Below are 18794 nucleotides of genomic sequence, written 5' to 3' on the forward strand. Positions count from 1 at the left end.
AGCTGGACACAGCACTGCGGGTGGGATGTCACCACTGGAGTAGAGGGGGACACTCACCTCACTTGCCTGCTGCCCATGCTGCTTGAATTTGCAAGGCTGTTTATAAGACAGCAAAAACCAGAAAAATACAAGACCCTTCTTGCCCATCCATAAATATTTCATTTCAATCATTTCTTATTCATTTCCTGGTTCACCAGGGGTGTCACATTTCCTTTGCTGCTATGGTGGCACAGGAGGCAGCCCAGCTCCCAGCTCCTGGCCACATCTTCCCCACTGGATACAGCTCTTGGTCACCAAAAACTGGGGCCAGCAGAGCCCTCCAAAGAGGACATCTGGCCTTGGCTGCAGGGAACTGTGCGAACCCTGCAGCCCCTGGTGCTGCGGGCATTTGCCTCTGCTAGGCTTGGAGCACAGCAATAATCTGTTTGTTCCATCGAGGCCAGCACTTCCAGGATAACCCATCCATATGCATGAGTGTTCCAGGGGCAGGGCCCCAGTTAGGGTTTCCTGGCCCCTGGGAGGAGCCTGCCCAAGGCTGCAAGGGCAGGCTGATGCCAGGGTGGTTTCTAGACCCCACATGTGCTCCTGTGTGTGGGATGGAGGGAGTTTGGAGGTGGCTCTCCTGGTCCTGCTGTCCCCATGTGTGCACTGGGCAGGGCACAGCCACCAGTCACCATGTTTTGGTTTGGGTGAGGTTTCCATTGTGCCTCCGCCATGCACCCCAAGGGCTTGGTACAGCCCTTGGTTTTTTCAGAGGTAGTAAATGCTTCAAGCTCCCTTCTGACTCCCCTTGCAGTTGTTGAAAAATCAGCATTTTTGAAATTTCATTCCTCTATGGCATGATTTTTTCCATTGTCAGGCAGGGTTTAACATGGTGACTATTTGTCAGTAATTTTCTTTGAAGACAATGGTGGAAGATGCCCTTGATCTATAGACCAGGATTTTATTATTTTGTCATATACATTTTTGGTAGATTTCTTCTGTACTTTAGAACAAATGGCAGCAATTTCACTGTACCCAGTTGGGAATACAGTTTATTCTTTAGCAAAATGTTGTTGTAATGAAACATTTTTGTTGGTTAAAATACTCTCTGCTTTATTTATAAGCCACAAATGTGGCTTCCCATTCTGACTCTCACAAAAGAAATTTTCCAGTGTGCCTGAAGTTTGTTAGTTAATTCAGTATAATGTCAATCAGATATTCTCTCAGAATTGCATAAATAATACTTTGGGCCCCATATTTTGCATGTCTGTATAATATCCAGCATAATTTTCAAGATCAGGATTCTTAAGGATGGAATTGGAGGAGAGAATGTTTGAAGAGGATTTGTAATATTTACTGCAATAAAGAAATTTAGGGATTACTCAAAGATCCTGTCAGTATTTGGGTCAGAAATATAGCCCAGAGGTATTAGTATGATAGGCAAGTATAAGCATTAGACTGTATTAGTGATTTAGCTATCATAATAGCACAATAGTCCATCATGTGATGGCTTGTGCACTAAACATTTATTGTGGATTAGCCGGGGAAAATGCTCAAGCTGTCTTGCAAACAGACAGGGAAGGTGACTGTTCCTCCTTTCAGTGGGTCTGTCCTGGAAGAGGGTGTAGTGGAGGGGAAGAAATCTGTGATCGTAGCAGAGAAAGGCAAAATTGTTTCCATCTGAGTTTTTTAATTCAAAAAAATAAAACATCGCCTCTGTAGCAGTGGTCAGCAAAATAAGGAGCAGTTGTGCTACTCCTTCTTTGAAAATTAATATCTGGGCATGAGCAGCCTGTCATAATTTGGGTTATGGGTTTTGGGGAGCCATTTTAATATCTCCTCTGAAAACAATGACTCTATATGGAAATTTTTATTACATTCCCAAATAACAATTTTCTGTGCTGTGATTCCATCTAAATCCCTTTGCCTGCTCTAAGTGTAAAAAAGCTTAATCCACATGAATGTTGAAATACTGCTCAGTACAAATTGAGTTTTGTGTGATGTTTCTGAGTGTTTTCCTATTTCATAAACATGTACTTTTTCCAAAGGAAACTGGAGATAATGGGCAAAAGTCTACCATTCCTTTTTGCTTTGTTAGGCCAGGCTTTAGATCCCTTGATCCTCTCCTCCTTCTCCGTGACCTGTGCTAGGGTCTTAAAATTATACATTCCAGATTACACCTCCACAATTTTCTGTCCTGGGATGATGAAAGGATTTGCCTATTATGGTAATATTATAAAAAATCTTTTTGGAGCCTAGTTAGCGTGGCTAATTTGAAACTACAAAAAAAATGTAATTTCTAACGCAAATTATAATATTCATAAAGTGCTAAACAGATACCTAACTAATTTCTAATCGCTCTCGTATTTCCTAGTATCTTGCACTGGCCTTTTTTAGGCCTGTCTGCTGGCTCCCATTTAATTTGTCCTTAGCTGTGTGCAGTGGATTAGCATTTCATCAGGCTGGATTAAGATTGAGCTGACACTGAAGCTTTCTTTTTTATTTTTACATGCGCATGTGTGGGGCCGAGCGGATCCGCACACGTTCTGTTCTCCCGCTGCCCTTCCCTGTGGGTGCTGGGACGGCCTCCCCCAGCACGTGAGGGGGGAGACAGCCAAAACAGAGGAAACACACGTTAAAAATGTTAAAAACAAACAAACAAACAAACAAAAAATCATCTTTCCCTGCGGGCAAAATTGCATCGAGGTTGCTGGCTGGGTCAGTGCGTGAGATTTCATCGGGCTAAAATGATGTCACATGGAGCGAGGGCTTTAGTGGTTTTATTTAGCTCCTAATCCCCACACACTGCTCGGCCAGTTGTCCATGTGCGCGCCGTCCCCAGCGGCACAGGATAAAGCATCTGGGCCGAGCGCGGCCGCTCTCCTGCGCCGCTGCAGCGCACGGCCGGGGGCAGCCCCTCCGCCGCATGCTCTGCCTGCTAAGGTTACTCAGGATTAATAATTCAGGCAGCGCTCGGAAAGGCAAAACCTCCAGCCGGCGGTGTTTGAAGTCCCAGGAGGGCTCAGGCGCAGCACGGTCCGGTTTGGATGCGTGCCGGAGAAGCGCTGAGAAGGAAGGCACCTCCTCTTCTCCGTGTCAGCAGGAACAAGCGGCCTCGTGGTGATGCCCATCCCCAGCAAGCACCCCAACATCGGCCGCTCACAGAGCTGGGACGCTGCGGGCTGGTATGAGGGAAACTGGGAGAGCGAGAACGCCTTCGAGTACCAGAGGCCACCGGGCCGGAGGAGCTCCCTGACCTATGGCGGAGAGGGCGGCTGGTACGAGCCGCCGCGGGCAAACGATATCATCTTGCAGGGCGGTGCAGAGCTGAAGCAAGAGGCGTACCCGTACCAGGATGCCTCCTTCGCGCCGGGGCCTCTGAGGAAAGGCTCTGTCCCCGACTTCGCCTACTGCGAGCGGCCGGCGCCCATGGCGGGCCGGGGCTCTCTGCCACCCCAGGATTACTACAGCGACCCGTCGCTGTCGGCGAGGTCACCCAAGGACCCTCGCTGCTACCGCGACCACGTGGCGGGCAGGCCGCTGGCGAGCTACGGGGCGCCTGGCAGCCGGCTGTCCTGGGAGCAGACCGCCGTGCGCCCGCCTGCCGCTCCGGATGCCGCCCGCCTCTACAGAGACCCCAAGCTGGCCCTGGATGGGCAGCGGATGCGCGGCAGAGACGTCTCCCCAGCGTGGTACGGCACGGAGCCGCCCGGCCCGCGGTACGCGGCAGAGCCTCCTGCCTTCCCCAGCAGGCCGGGCTACGGCGATGGCGCAGAGCGGGCTCCCGAGGCGGCGGCGGCAGCCAGGCAAGCCGCCCCCACCTGCCTGGTGGTGGATCCCACCGCCAGCACCGGCAGCAGCTACGGGCCAGGCAGGGAGAGCACCGGCGCCAAGGGTCCCTACGACAGCTACGAGGCGGCGGTGGCGACGCCTTCCCACCCACCTGTGCCCCCCGCCTTCCCTGGGCCTGAGGGCAAGAGGAGCTTTGACCCCGAGTTCGTGGCGCTGCTGCGTGCGGAGGGCGTCTCGGAGAGCACCTTTGCTGCCCTGCTGCAGCAGGGCTTCGACTCCCCGAACCTGCTGGCCATGATGGAGGAGAACGACATCAAGTCAGTGGCGCCCAACCTGGGGCAGGCCCGCGTGCTGTCCCGCATCGCCCACAACTACAAGGCAGAGATGCAGCTGCAGAGGCAGGAGCGCAGGAGCGGGGCGCTGCGCCCCAGGACCCGCTCCAACAGCTTCAGCCACCGCAGCGAGCTCCCGGCAGAATATGGGGTGCCCACCGTGGACGGCCCCGGCACCTCGCAGCACCCGCCACCGCTGCAGCCGCTGTCCCCAAGAGGTGTAGAGATACACCGCCGGCCGTCCAGCGCCCCGACCCAGCACCTGCTGGAGACCACCACCTACCCGGCCCCCGCGGGGGCTCCGCAGGGACAGCACTTCCTCCCCGGTTCGGGGTACAGCACCCCCCTGCCTTGCAGCACGCACCCGCGCCCCGCCTCTGCCTACTCCGCTCCGGTCGGCTTGCCCGTGGCGGCGGCCAACCCGCACGCCAGCCCCAAGACAGCGTACCCCACCACCTACACCGTGCCCATGGAGCTGATGAAGAGGGAGCGGACTGCGGTGGCGTCGCCGGCCCCCAGCCCCCACAGCAGCCCCCAGCTCCTCCGCCGGCCGGGGACAGCAGGGGACGGCAGCCTGGCACCCGCTGGACCCGCCTTCCCCGCCCAGCTCTCCCCGTACCCGAAGCTCAGCAGGCGCACGGGGCCCCCCGTCATCGTCTCCACCATGGCATCGCCTGAACCAAGTAAATACTGGAGGGGCTTAGTCCATGTCGTAGTTTAGAACCACCCTGTTGTTGCTTATTTTACCCCTCAAAAAACCCACAGTCAAATATCGTGGGGGTTCATGTCTAAATGTTAGACACTGTCCTGCTTAGAAAATGAGGTGAAGGGGATTTCTTTGCAGGGCTGTGCTGGCCATGCAGAGCTAAAGATGCTGATTCTTGCTCTGTGGTTAAATTCCAAATATTTTATTTGTTTAGCCAACTTCAGTTAAATGTGAGCGGTATCTCAGATAGTGCTCCCAGGGTTAATCTTGCCATTCCTGTTGTTTGTCGAGAACAGGAGATTAGACACTGTGCTGGCTGAGCAATTAGGACTACAGGGTTTGCTGCAGATTGACTTTTTACCGCTGTTATCAGGCACAAATGTGTTCCTCCGAGGAAATGGTTAGCATTGTTTTGACTAAATTCATCAGGTAGTTAATGGTATTATTCGAGAATCGACTTACCTTTGGCCATTACCTAAGGCTTTTCTTCTTATTATTAATTTGCTGTTTTATCAGGCATACAAAATAAACCCCTTGATTTCCTTCTCGAGATGCCTGTAAGTGAAGCGATAGAGCTGTTAAAGTAATAGGGCTGTGCTTTAAACTAAAAGCCTGTCATTAAGCACTGGAACAATAAAAATGAATGGTGGCTCCTAGACTTCCCTTCCCTTTCTAGAAACTCTCAAGCTCTTGGCTGCTGGGATGAAAAGCTGAACAATCCAAGCAGGCTCTGCTCCTCCACTTTGGAGCAGTGGACTCAGAGCCTGATAAAAACTAACCCTCAAAATCACCCAGAGAAATATAAGGGAATTCATCAAATCCATTCATTTGTGCCTTGACTTGTTTGAAAAAAATGTGGCAAGACACCCCTTGAAGTGTTTTTTGCTGGTAATGACTCTGTGAACAGAGAGTTTTACCCCATGCAAACAATTCCCGAACAATGTGCCGTACCAGCACACACACACACAAAGCTTTAATAAGAGGGATACCATTTATAGGCATCGAGACAGTGCCAAACTGGTGATGCCATTCCGCAGGAATCTAAATAAAGAATGATTTTGTGAGTGGAAATGATAAAGTTGTCAAAATGCAGACACTTGGCACACCCCTTTCCCTGCCATACCATAATTACACAGCTAGGAAGTAAATGCCGGTCCTTTCACGCTTATGAGTCCTTTATGTAGCTGGTGTAATGTATTGATTTCTAAAAAATGCTTCAATATTAGGCAACATGTTCTGTGTTGACATGGATCAGATGCTAAAGTAGTACATCCAGGCAGTATTTTTAAATAAATGCAGCTAAGAAGACGAACTGGCATAATGTGGGGAACACAAATATGTTCATTTATTTGCGCTGTGTCTGATCGAGCGGTCGGTGCCGACGCAGCGACAGCTCTGGGCTGAGGGACCTCCAGAGCACAGGGATTGGGAGCAATCTCCTCCGCCATGGGAAACAGATCCCTTCTTCCCTGGGTCTCATTTATTAACTACAAACCCTGTTCTCTAAAGATCTTGAAATTATCCCTTCCCTTCACCAAAATTACCAGTGTACAGCAAGAGGAAGCCAGCAGCATTTCTGTGCTGTTGAGCTCTTTCTTGCTACTCAACCCTCTTTTTCCTTTTTTTTTTCTTCTTTTGCCTACGACCATCTCATTTGCATGAGGATGACATTTGTTGCTCCAGTAATTTCATCTGATAATGGCCAGCTTGCAAAGCGGATCTGAAAACATATTCCTTAATTATGTGTTGCCAAGCAACGAGAGGGTTTGGCCATAATCACAGAAAGATTATCTTCTCATTGAAGGCCCTGAAAGGTTTAGCTGAAGTAGGACCTGTAAAATTGTCTTCATTTTTATTTATTTTCCCTTTTTCCTTTCCGAATAGCCTGAGAGGTTTTTCTCCTGTTAAACTATATTTTAAAAGTAGAAGCCAAGGTAAGACACGTGGCACATGGAAGGATTAAAAATGGGAAAGTGTTTGGTGGTTTGTAGATGTTTGAGCTGTGTTGCACAGGAGTGTTCACACTTACTCAGGAGCGGATAAGCTGAGGTTAGAAATATGTTAAGATGTTTTAAAGCTTGGAGTGGATGGCAGAAACTTGACTAAATCCAGGAAAATTGTGTTTGCCAGCCAGGAGGAGCCAGGATGCGTTTTCAGGAGCGATGAGCCTTCTCTTGGCTGTAGCTTTGGCTGTGGATATTCCAGTCACAGGGTGAAAGCAAATTCAGTATTAAACTCTGTCCCCAAATAGCTGCAAATATTTTCTGTCAGTGTAGGTTAATGTCTTCCCAGTCAGCAGAGGGTTATAAAGTGCATGTTACACCCCAGTCGTTTTTGAAGCTTGTTATATGGATAAGACCTTAAAACAGATAATTTTGGGCTTTTTTAAAGTCTTTGTCAAATTATGCATTGTAGTCTTTCTACAGCGACTTGTTCCTAAATGCCCCATTTGTCGTTTTGTGCTGGGTTTGACACTCTGAGTGCGTTCTGCACAGCTGCTGTTCACTTTGGAGTTTGGACAGGGGGCTTGCAGGAGGAAGGGGTCTCCTCCTGCCTGGTGTCCTGATGGTAGAGGCAGGAGTGGACCTCCTGCTTTGGCGTGGTCAGGTAAGGGAAAAGGAGCAATGGCATTTAGTGTGCTCCAAGTGCCTAGCTTTTCTTAAAATAATTAGCAATACGTTAAGTAAATTGCCTTTCCTGGGAGTTGCAGGGTTGTATGAAGAGAAGGTGGTGAGTGAGCACCTTGGACCCTTTGCTGTGGTGGTGGAGTGACGTCTCTGACTCAGTGGCGAGCAGGAAGAAAGCCCTGCAAGGTCTGAGTGACCAACACGTGTCAATGGGAGGGCTGAGCCAGAGCGGGACTGTGGCCAGCCCCGTGCTGAGCTGGGAGGGAGTGCAGGGAAATAAATAGTCCAGGTCAGCAAAGCTGGTGAGGGCAAACAGGATCTCACGGTCACTGATCACATTGCTGCAGCTCCACCTCCAAATTTTGCGACTTCAATTTATGATGTTTGCTAGTATTTTTATTAGATTACTTAATTTCCATTTTTGAAAAAAAGAAATTAACCCAATGTTTTAGTAGTAAGGCAGTTGGCAGATGAGAAGTATTTTTGTAGCTGGACTTCTCCCAAACAGGGGCTGGTCCAGATTTCTCTTTCTGATGCTGGACTTAGGGAGCTTAAATGAGAAATGGTGATTCATTGCAAATGTGTGTCTTGGGTGGTTTATCAACCACTCATTTACACATGAAGATAGGAAAGCGAATTATCACAAAGTGGAGACGCTTCCCACAGGGATGAGGAGCAGGGCTGCCCTGTAAAGTCAGGGGGGTATCGTCAGGAAGCAAGAGAAAAATCGGCTGTAAGATTTGGTTGAAAGCTTGACCTTTTCCTAGGCAGGGGAAGCCAGGCTGAGGGCAGTGCCCTCCTTGGACAAGTTGTTCTCTCCAGTGTCAAGGGGACTCATCCTCTCTTTTGTCAGCTTAGAGCCCGTCTAGAAATGCCTTTCACTGTGATTAGCTCGGCTCTGTTTGTACTCTTTAACACCTCGTTGAGATGCCTTTTATTGGTATTTTCCCCCCTGTGACAGATAAAAACTGTGTTAACCACACGTGGTTGCCGGGTGAAACTCTGCATATGGGCAGCCCCCAAAGAGGAAAGGGCATAGGCAGGAGCAAGAGCCTTGATGGTTGTTAAAGGATGGTTAAAAGAGCTCATCAAAGCTAGTTAAAAAAATGACATTTGCTCACTCTTGTAAGCTATCAATTCTTTTAACCTAATAATTTAAGCTAAACTGCTACAGCTTTCTATGGGCAAAGTTTAGCAGGATATTTCCTACACAATATAAATTTCCTGAGCATTTGGTGATGTTGATTTATTCTTTGCCCAGTACAGTGGACACCTCAGAAATTGACTTCAGGTTTTGTTCCTTGTGTTTTCTGTACAAACCTCAGCATGGAATCACAGTGTGTCCATGTGAGGCTGCTCAATTAACAATCCGGACTGAAACAGCACCAAGGGAAGCTCCATGCACTGAATAAATCTGCTTTAATTTGCACATTGACCTGACAGGCCATAGCATGTCCTTGGAGCCATTCCCAGCTAGTGTGTTATTCCAGGTAAACTCTGCACTGCGCTCACTAACAAAAACATGGAATCATGTTTTAACTGGGATCATAACTTCTATACAAAAATACAGGTTGAAATAAGCAGATGAGTCTTCCTCATGTCTGCTGTCCCAATGGTCACAGCATCAAGACACTAATATGCAAAATGATGAGGGAAGTAGCTGGAAAACTCACAGTGAGTAGTGCCCACCTTAGCAGGGTGGATGGCTAAAGAGCAGAATGTGCTAGAAGAGCTCTAGAAGAGCTAGAGATGTGCTGTTGACTATTTTGATGTAACACTGACTATCTTGGCCAATCTCCACGTACAGTTCAGTGATGGCAGAGAATATGCTTTTAAAATACTTTCTTAAAGGCTGAAATATGCTTTTTATAATGGTTTTATCAAAAGCAATATAAAGTGTCAAACTCATTCCAGTTGCAATTCATTGACTTCAGTGCCATGGCAATAAAAATGAATTTGGCCTGTCAAAGGAGAATGTGTTGTCAGATGCACAAGTGTTGTCATCTTCAATTTACACTTTTCTTTCACCCCGTGTCTCTGGTTCTCCAGCATTGTTAGGACTTTCATATATCCAGATCATTCTCTGACTCTATTTGCTGACATTTTTTTAGCTTTCTCATAAGTAGTTTCCATAGCTACAAACTTCGTGTTCACAGAGGGGAAAAAAAATTTAAAGGTTTCTTATTATTATTGTATTAAACATTTTTTATATTTCTTCTCCTTGTCATTCTCATGTCATCACACTGCCGCCCAGTTTAATGAAAATGCTGCACAACTGAATTGCCTGTTATTTTTAAAAGCGAAGTAGGTGCTGAGCCGAATCCTTGAAAAGCAGAAGACCAACATCATTAACCCACTGATGTAGAATAAATGTTGCAGATGCAGGATTGGTATTAGTAAGGTTTATAGATGGCAACTGGCAGGCGAGCTTTTGACTTTTACACCTAAATAAAACCTGACATTAACAGCATTCTGCTGGCTTTTGCTGAAGAAAGCTAATTTTTAATCTCTTTTGTCTGCTGTTGATAGTGTTTTGTTTAAGATGAAGTGTTACTTCTGGGAGTGGGATTCACATAGGTTGTGTTTCAAATATTTAGTTCAAATATTTAGGGAGGTGTTGGAGCAGCCGTGCCCCAGACAGGGCAGCCCTTGGGAAGGTTTTGGGCAGAGGTGTTGAGCAGCAGTGCAGGAGCAGCCGTGCCCTAGGGAAGGGTTTGTGCAGAGATGTTGGGCAGCAGTGCTGGAGCAGCCGTGCCCTAGGGAAGGGTTTGGGCAGAGGTGTTGAGCAGCAGTGCTGGAGCAGCCATGCCATGAGGAAAGGTTTGTGCAGAGGTGTTGGGCAGCAGTGCTGGAGCAGCCGTGCCATGAGGAAAGGTTTGTGCAGAAGTGTTGGGCAGCAGTGCTGGAGCAGCCGTGCCATGAGGAAAGGTTTGTGCAGAGGTGTTGGGCAGCAGTGCTGGAGCAGCCGTGCCATGAGGAAAGGTTTGTGCAGAGGTGTTGGGCAGCAGTGCTGGAGCAGCCGTGCCCTGGGGAAGGGTTTGGGCAGAGGTGTTGGGCAGCAGTGCTGGAGCAGCCGTGCCCTAGGGAAGGGTTTGTGCAGAGGTGTTGGGCAGCAGTGCAGGAGCAGCCGTGCCCTAGGGAAGGGTTTGTGCAGAGCTGTTGGGCAGCAGTGCTGGAGCAGCTTTGTTGAGGAAAACGGGAGGCTCGGAGTGCCCGGTGTGGGGTCCTGCCTTCTGCACCCTCAATCCAATTAGCTGCTCCAGAGCAGATGGAGCAGATTAGTGCCCGGCTCTCCTTCCTCCGCCCTCTCCCCCGGGGCAGGGGGGCAGGGGGTGTCCGGCCAGCAATCGGCTTAGCTGTGGGTCCGGTGGCACAGCGTGGCACAGCCCCTGCCCTGCCCCTCAGCAGGGAAACCTCTCAGCTCTGGGGCTGCTGCCTCTCATCCCCCGGCCTGCTGGCTCCAGTCCTTTGATAGTTTGGAAGCCCTTGACCCTAACTCGTTTGGCAGGCATAAATTCCACGTTTTTGTTTGCAGGGAGTGTCTGCAGCGTGGCCACCAGATGTGTGAGCTGTGCTCCACACTGGAACAGCCGCTCCAGCAGGGGGGTCAGGGCTGGAGGACTGTGGTCCTTCCCCATCTGTAGCATTCTCTCCCAGAATATCAGCCAAAAAATGTTGTGTGGCCAAGGGGTATTATGGCGTCTTGCCTCATCTTGTAAATGAGAGCAGTGTCAGGCAAGGAGAGGCTGGGAAAAGTGGCACCACAGTGCTGTTCCTACAGTTCCCAAAAGCATCACAGTCCCTGGGAAAAGGGTGGTTTAGGCTCTGTACTCTGAGACACAAGCAGGTTGAACAATAAGAAGGAAACCAGCAGGATTCAGCTGCTGGTGGAGATCCTTGGTAAGTACTGGTATGAACAGCCAAGATGGCATTCTCATGTTTTATTTATGTATGCAGATATGTACAGACATGAAAATGGGGAGAAAAAAGTCTCAAAAATATAATCGGTGTCTCTGTCATTATCCATTTGGATCAGGACTTCTGCAGTCTTCATTGTTTGCCAGAAGTGTCTTGTTTTGGTTATCGAGCAATTTATTATTTCCTAGCTTGGCGAGCAAACAAGCAGACAGGACTTTGTTTAGACAGCAAACACGGTGATAAGAAATAATTCAGGATATACCTTCCATGAAAAAAGTCAGAAAAAGATGATCAGAACCAAGGTGTCATGGAGACATTTGGCGTGTGTTTTCCAGATGTGAAGGTGGTATCTCCAGGGAGTTCCCTCCATCCAGGGAGCGTCAGGAGGTGTGGGGTGGTGGCATGCAGGAACCTGGCAGTGCCCACCTGACTCCCCTGCTGGTCTTCTTAACCTTAACACGTTTCCTGACACCTGTGCTAAACACTGCAAATCCCTGAGCTGCCTCCTACACATTCCCTTACTGACCCTGTAGATTATCAACCTTTTCTTAGGATGGCCCAGTCTCTTACTGGAGTCACTGTTGCCTGCAGAATGAAAAAAAAACAGGAATGGAGATGTCACACACACGTTTGTTTTGTTCCCTGCCATCCTCTGAGTGTTTTGTTAGAAAGGTTTAAATGAACATTGAAAAAGTACAGTAGTTCATGCACGTGCATATATTTTGTTTTGTCAGTGCAAGGAATCTTGATTAATATTATGAAGGATAAAAGAGGGGATTCAGTGTGGACAGCAGAGAGCTTGTCAGTGTCTAGACCATCCTTCTGGAACACAAATAATCAGGAATGCTTAAATGTACCTTTAGTTTTCCCACCTGACCAGCAAGTCCTGTAATCTCTCCCATCGAGCTTTACCCATCTTTGAATTCTTCCTCATGTTGAGTAGACCAGCATAAAAGTGAGAGCTGTAATCGTACCAGCTGAAACATTTGGCCTAAGAGTCTTAAATTTCCATTTTGTTCTCGTCTGCAAAGAATGTGGGCTTGTTTCATCTGCAGACAGGGCTAAAAGGTCCCCAAACCAGGATTACTAATAACCAATAACATCAGGGCACTGCCAGACAACCTGTCATGCTCTGCAGTGAAAGTTTTCCCCTCAGGGCTCATTTTTATTCAGCAGGGAAGGTGCTCTCTGTATTTGCTGTTCATCCTGAAAGCCCAGGCTCCCTCTGGGCAGTGTGGCATCTCCCATACCATGCTCTGGCAGGAGGGAGAGCCAGGGGATCATCTCCCTGCTGAGAGACAAGCAGAATACAGAGGTACCTCCCATGGACCAGCAGCCGCACGCTCTGGCTCATTTTCACTCCAGCTTTCTGAAGCTTGCATGAAAAACGCCAACAAAGCGATTATTTACAATTTTTGTAGAATATCTTTCTGGAGGAGCAGTTTCCAAAGTAGGGCAGTGAGTCAAGTTCACTTGAAAAATGGTGATTTTGTCATTGATTTCAGTAGGAGAAGGATTTTTACTCTCTCCCGCAAAAGGAACCAGCTCTACATCACTGACTTTTATTGCATTTCTTAAAATTAGATCTACAAACCCAATGGTTTCTTAAGCAGGAGAAGCTGTACGTTTCATGCATTGGAAGCCTGTGCATTATTAAAAATAATAGGATAGATTTGTCAAATGGATAATGAGTAGGTTTCTTTCTCTGTTTTTCAGTGTTTTAATGAGTGCAGGAAATGTTTGCTATTTATTTGCTTTCAGGTTTTACCAAGGAACTCTGGAGATAATTGTCAAATTTCCAAGTGTGTATCAATATTTCATGAAGCTCTGTTTTCCCTCTGTACATTCACAAGTTGGGTCATTAGCACTGGGACTGATACTAAGAGGCTGAAGCAGGGCATGAAAAGGAATTCCACCAAACCCTTGCAAGGCTGAGAATTTCTGAAACAAAATTCTAGTCAGGTCTTCTGGGTAAAATAAATATCGGTGATGTTGCATGGTTGCAAATGTTAAATCTGTCGGAGAATTTCTTGTTGGATCTTGGTTTCTGTGGTTTGTGGACCTGATCCAGAGAACACCAAGGCTTTGTGTGTGTGTTCTGTGTGTTTTGTGTGTGTGCTCTGTGTGTTTTGTGTGTGTGTTCTGTGTGTTTGGCCTCATGCCCAGCACTTACCACAAATTGGGGTGTACCTTACAGAGATAGGATATCCATCCACGTCATCCTTTGGAAAAAAGCAAATTCCACCTTTCCTACTACCAGCAGATTAAATTGTGTTGAATTATTAAAGCTCAAATTGCTTTTAGATGTGGTACCAGTCATCACTGATGCTGACTATTTAGTTTGCTGTTGACTGTTCAGTTTTGGGTTATTTTTGCGTGGTCTTTGATGTGCAGAACTGGCTGTGTGTTAACAACTGTGGTTCTGCTATGGACATTTGCCATTTATAAGAAGTTTTGAACGTTGACTGTTTCTTTTTTCTTAATTTCTGACATTTTCATGTAAAATCATCATCTCCCCGTTCTCATCCTGATAAGGCAACTTTTCCCAGTTTTGGTTTGCTCAGTCTAAAACTCTGGTGTCAGGCTGGCTTTTACTCCTATTCATGATCTAACCCAACGAGCTCAGTGCAGTGCTCTCAAGAAAAAAAAATTAACTCAGGAAATAAAATCATTCATAGATACAGACCCATTGTGCTTTGCTGTAGAGAGGGTGCAGAATTAATTGATAAATGATTGTGGCTTTGTGACCATTCTAAATTGTTGCCAAAAATGCTTCACCAGGCACAGCTGAGTGGTAGCTGGGAGGGAGCAAAAAGTGAGACTTTGAACTTGACTGAACTTCACAAAGTCTGGAGCATTAATGTGAGAATCTGACAGTGTGCAGAGAGCTGTGAGGTGGATGGAAGGAGTGTCCAGGGCTTCTGGAACAGAAACGTGCTCCAGAGTTAGAAGTGATTGAAGCAGAAGGGACCAGTGGTGCTTCCCTGGAGAGGGAGGGATGGAGTTCTGCGGGAAGGACAGAGCTGGCTGTGACAGAGGGGTTGGAGGATCCTTGGAGCTAGCAAATGTCAGAACTGGCCTGTCTGTCAGTATTTTGGGATCATTTTAGGATTTGTGACACGATGGGCAACAGTAAAGCAAGGGAGGTCACTTGTGAACACAAACAGCAGTGTTAATAATGGTAGCAGTTCAGGAGGATAAAGAGAAACAGCAATCATGTAATATTGACACAACAGGAGTGTGTGGAGATAAATTTGGTCACAGCTCAATATGACAGAGTTCTAGACTGTAAACAGAAATCTTTGTCAGAGGAGAGAGTACTCAGGGTGAAAAACGGGTGCTTTGCTACGTAAACATCACTTGTAAAGGATTTGCAGTTGTGGGTGGATTGTAAGAGAAATCCAGAGCAGATCCATTTGACTGCCTTGTCCTTCTAGAAAAGAAGAAAGCTTGTCCTTCAAGAAAGCTTGGAAAGTTGGCGGTAAATATGTCTTGTGACTTGTGTTCAGCTCTGAAACTGAGCTTTTCTCTGAGCTGGACTCAAGAAGACAAGAGTTTGGAATGAATCCCCAGCCAGCTTTTGGTGGTTTTTTGGTTTGGTCATTGACTGCCTATGCCAGGTGCCAGGATCCCTCTCTGTGATTCTGCCTGGGAGGGCCTGGCCTTACTCTGTACAATTTCCTGGGAAATCTCCAATTTCCTTTACTTCCACACTGGGAACTCATTGGGCACATTGACTTAGTGTGTCTCTTACCTATTTGTTTGTTTAATCTGTTCATAAGGCCCTTAGAGCCCCTCGGTTCTTTGAAGAAGCACAGTCTAAGGAATGCTGGAAGGCCTGGGCTGCACACAGTGCTGAGAGTGGGCAGGGCTGGGAACTGCCCCACTGAGCCCAGGGGAGCAGCTTTCCCCCTGCACAAACACATCTGGAGAAGTGGGACAGGAAAGAGGAAGGTAGGAGAGCAGAAGGAAGAGGAAAATACTGGAATCAGCAGTAGTAACCCAACCAAAAAACTGCATTGGGACAGAGGGTGCCCTAAAGGTAGCCAATTTCTAGGAAAGTATTCCACGCTTGGAGAGAATAGTGCTGGTAACAGTGACAAAATGTTTGTGTTCCAAGTTTTTTGTACACTTCCCCTCTCAGGCTGGCACAATTACACACTTTGTTTGTTTGCCTCCAGCTCCTACCCTTCGTGGAGTTAGAAATACCCTGACTCAAGTCCATCCAAATACAGCAGTGCCATGCTTGGTAAGTGGGTCATGAGCCCTTGGGGTATGAGCAAAGATTTTCAATCAGAGTTTGGCAAAGGAGCAAGTTAAAATTCTTTTCAACAAACCTCTCGATGCCAAGATTTCACTTTAAGATTAATTTTCTTGGAAACAGCATGTGACCTGTGCTTTGATGCTTTGCATTAAGCCACATGGAGCTCCTGGGTGTCAGCGTAAGGCAATTTTGGAGATCTGCTGGAGCGATACCCATATTCTCCTGTCAAGTTTGGGATGATTCTTTTTCATCTCCTGCCTGGAAGTGCATCGTGAGGGTGTCCTGAGCTTTCTTTTTGAGGCCACACTCTGAAAACTCACCCTTACTGCTGCCATTGCTCTGTGGTCACCTGTCTGCAGCCCACTGTGAGGAGCTGTGCTCCTCAGCCTCCCTCACCTCTGACACTCATGTTTTGTTTCCTTCTGTGGCTGGTTTGAAGCAGGAAAAGCCAAACCCTCCATGCTCAGTCGGGCAGGGGGGCTCCCATCACTGTGAGGAGTGTGTGCAGCCCTGGGAGGCCCCAGCTTCACATTCACTTACAGGGAGAGATCTCAAGTGCAGCCCTGGAAAGAGTCCATGACCCCTGTTTGTCCTTGGCCAGAGTCCTGTGCTAGGAGAGGCATCACCATGGTGGTTTTCTGCTGCAGCCAAGGGGTCTTTTCTTCTCCCTTTGCCTTCCCACTCTCCCCAGGTGCTGCCTCTTGCCCGGGAGCGCTGTTTTGGCACTGGACATTGGAATTTCCATTGAGGGATGTTCGATTGTCTCAGCACAGGTATCAGCTTCTTTCTGATCCCAGGGGTCAGGTGCTGGTCAGACTGACAGATCACATGTGACCAGCACAGGGAAGAGCTGCAGTTTCTCCACCTGTTCAGAAAACCCTGAGAAGGGTTTTCCTCCCTTTCCTGTGCAGTCTTTCTGTGCCTGTGCTGGTTAGAGAGATGTGCACACTCTGAAATGTCTCTTCTTGGAGACTTTGTTGTGCTTGGGATCTGGTCTGCTGTCTAAAAAAGCTACACAGCCTTCCTGGTTCTTTTTTTCCCTCACCAAGCAGGGCAGAGGCTGAGAAGACCACCCAGCACTGCTGCTGTGCTGACAGGATTCTCAGATCTGTTGAGGATGGGCTGAGGGATGCTCTCAGCACGTGCCAGCCCTCTCGTGGGCCACTCTGGGTGATTGCAGCCCACCCTGTGAAGTGCAGAGCCACAGTGGGGGTGTCCAGGGGATAGAGTGACAGCTCGTCACAACTAGACAGCAGTTCTGTATTTGACATCTTGAGGTCAAAAACTGTCAGTTCCTTATTTTTTACGGTGTCTTAAATCGCCTGGAGAGTGTTCTGAGCCTTGTCAAAATGTATTAATTAAGGCCAAGTCATATTCACAAGCCTGTGCTGCTCTGATTCAGCAGCAAGACTGTGCTCGATTTTCAGCCTAATAATTACAAATGGTTTTGGAGGATCTGGGGGGCTGATAGGGCCCGTTTGTGTTTTCTCCAGAGCTACATGTGCTACAGTTTTTACTTGCTCTTTGCCTTGGCAGTCTGTAGCATTGTTTTCCTCCTCCTTAGGAGCACAGCCAATTTTTTAATTAAGGAAATCACTCTGTAGCCATTGTCGCTGTTCATTTGAGTTCTTTGTCCGTACCACAGTTCCCAGCTCCCCAGAAGATTTGAAGTGACTCCTTACTACAGCTGGAGGAGGACAGAAGTTTTGGCTCAGGGCAGGCTCTTCCTCTGACTGTTAAGAACCAGGCATCAAGCACCTCTGTGGGCAGCACATTCAGTTCATGAAAGCTTCAAATCCACCTCTGGCTATGACAAATACTGCTGAGGTTATTCTTCTATTGGATTCGTATATAAAAAAAAAAAACAGTTGCAAGAAATAAATATCACTTTGTGCTGGGCTTTGCTGCATACTGGGCTTTGAGCCTAAAAGGATTTAGAAGTCATCATGCACTAAGGGAAAGTTGTAGCAAGAAAGAGGATGTGGAGGGTTGCTCCAGCCAGCTGCTGTGATTTGGGAAAAGGCTTGTCCTGGCTGATGGAAAGGAGGCTGGGACTGAGACAGAGAGGCAGCCAGGGCTGACACAGCTACACCCACTGGGATTAGGACTGAATTAGGAACTGGGCTTGCAGGGCTTTATCATTTCCTTTATATTGTGACATTAATAAATGCAAATCTTTATCTTCTAGTTGTTATCCTCCCTTGTATCTTTTGTTAATGAGCATTGTCCCCAGTTCGGGCTGCGCTGATAACTGGATGGAGGGGATGGAGGCATTCATGTGCACGCATTTGTGTGTGTTCTTGTGCTGTGCAAAAGTACCTGGGGTGTGAGGAAAGGATATGGACACTTCAGTCAGCTCAGTGTCTGTGTGCCAGCCCCTCCTGTCAGCCTGGAGTCGGACAAGAGTCCTGGAGACAATGCCATGTTAACGCAGCACAGTTCAGTGCTCTTGGTATTTCACAGTGCAGCACAATAACTTCTTTTCTCATTTTGTTTCTGAAGTGCATCAAATTCAGAACATATGTACCGTGTCAGGGCTGCTCTTCCAGTCAGCCCAGAGAAAATGCTCAGATCAGGCCTGGTTGGTCACCCAGAGGGAACTGTTGAACTGAAGGATGGGAGGGTTAGATTAAATACTGGGGAGAAGTTCATTACGGTGAGGATGGTGAGGAAGCTGTGTCTGCTCCATCCCTGGAAGTGTTCAAAGCCAGGCTGGACAGGGCTTGGAGCACTGTGGTCTGGGGGAAGGTGTCCCTCAGGGTGTTGGAACTGGATGAGCAAAAAGTCCCTTCCAATCCAAGCCATTTTGTGCTTCTGTGGCTCCTGCACAACTTGGCTTCACAGTGGAGGCCACAGTGGCCTGGTGCTCAGCTGGGGTTGGGCTCTCCATCCCAGTCACTGTGCTTTCCATCCCAGATACGTCCCATATGGTAGGGAGCTCTCTACTAGCCAAAATAAAGACACTCAGCAATCTGCCAGAGCTGATTAAAGCATGTAGTCTGTTACAGGCAGAAAGAAATACAGTTCGGGGTAGAGGATACAAAGTACATTTGCAAGGCATCTGAGCCTGATGCTAAGACATTCTTTCTCTCAATGTTGTTGTTGCCAACAGCTTCCCTTGTGTTCAGACCAAAACTATTTAGGGTGGAACATTTGCTCCCTACTTTCTAGCA

At 47.8% G+C, this 18794-nt stretch overlaps 1 protein-coding gene across 5 annotated transcripts in view; it reads left to right on the top strand.

Annotated features, from left to right (window-relative positions):
* CTBP2 (C-terminal binding protein 2) overlaps nucleotides 1-18794 on the top strand; it is a 134177-nt gene that overhangs the window by 86638 nt on the left and 28745 nt on the right. The window contains exons 1-2 of one of the 5 annotated variants that reach the window (XM_063405114.1): nucleotides 3106-4257; nucleotides 4291-4789. The exons of 3 other annotated variants lie outside the window; for them this stretch is intronic. In XM_063405114.1, the coding sequence (XP_063261184.1) occupies nucleotides 3106-4257; nucleotides 4291-4789 (1651 nt within the window). Of the gene's footprint in view, nucleotides 1-3105; nucleotides 4790-18794 lie in introns of those variants that run through there. One more of the 5 variants, XM_063405113.1, reaches the window with a different exon arrangement.

Source organism: Prinia subflava, chromosome 9, assembly GCF_021018805.1.
Source record: "Prinia subflava isolate CZ2003 ecotype Zambia chromosome 9, Cam_Psub_1.2, whole genome shotgun sequence".
NCBI lineage: Eukaryota > Metazoa > Chordata > Aves > Passeriformes > Cisticolidae > Prinia > Prinia subflava.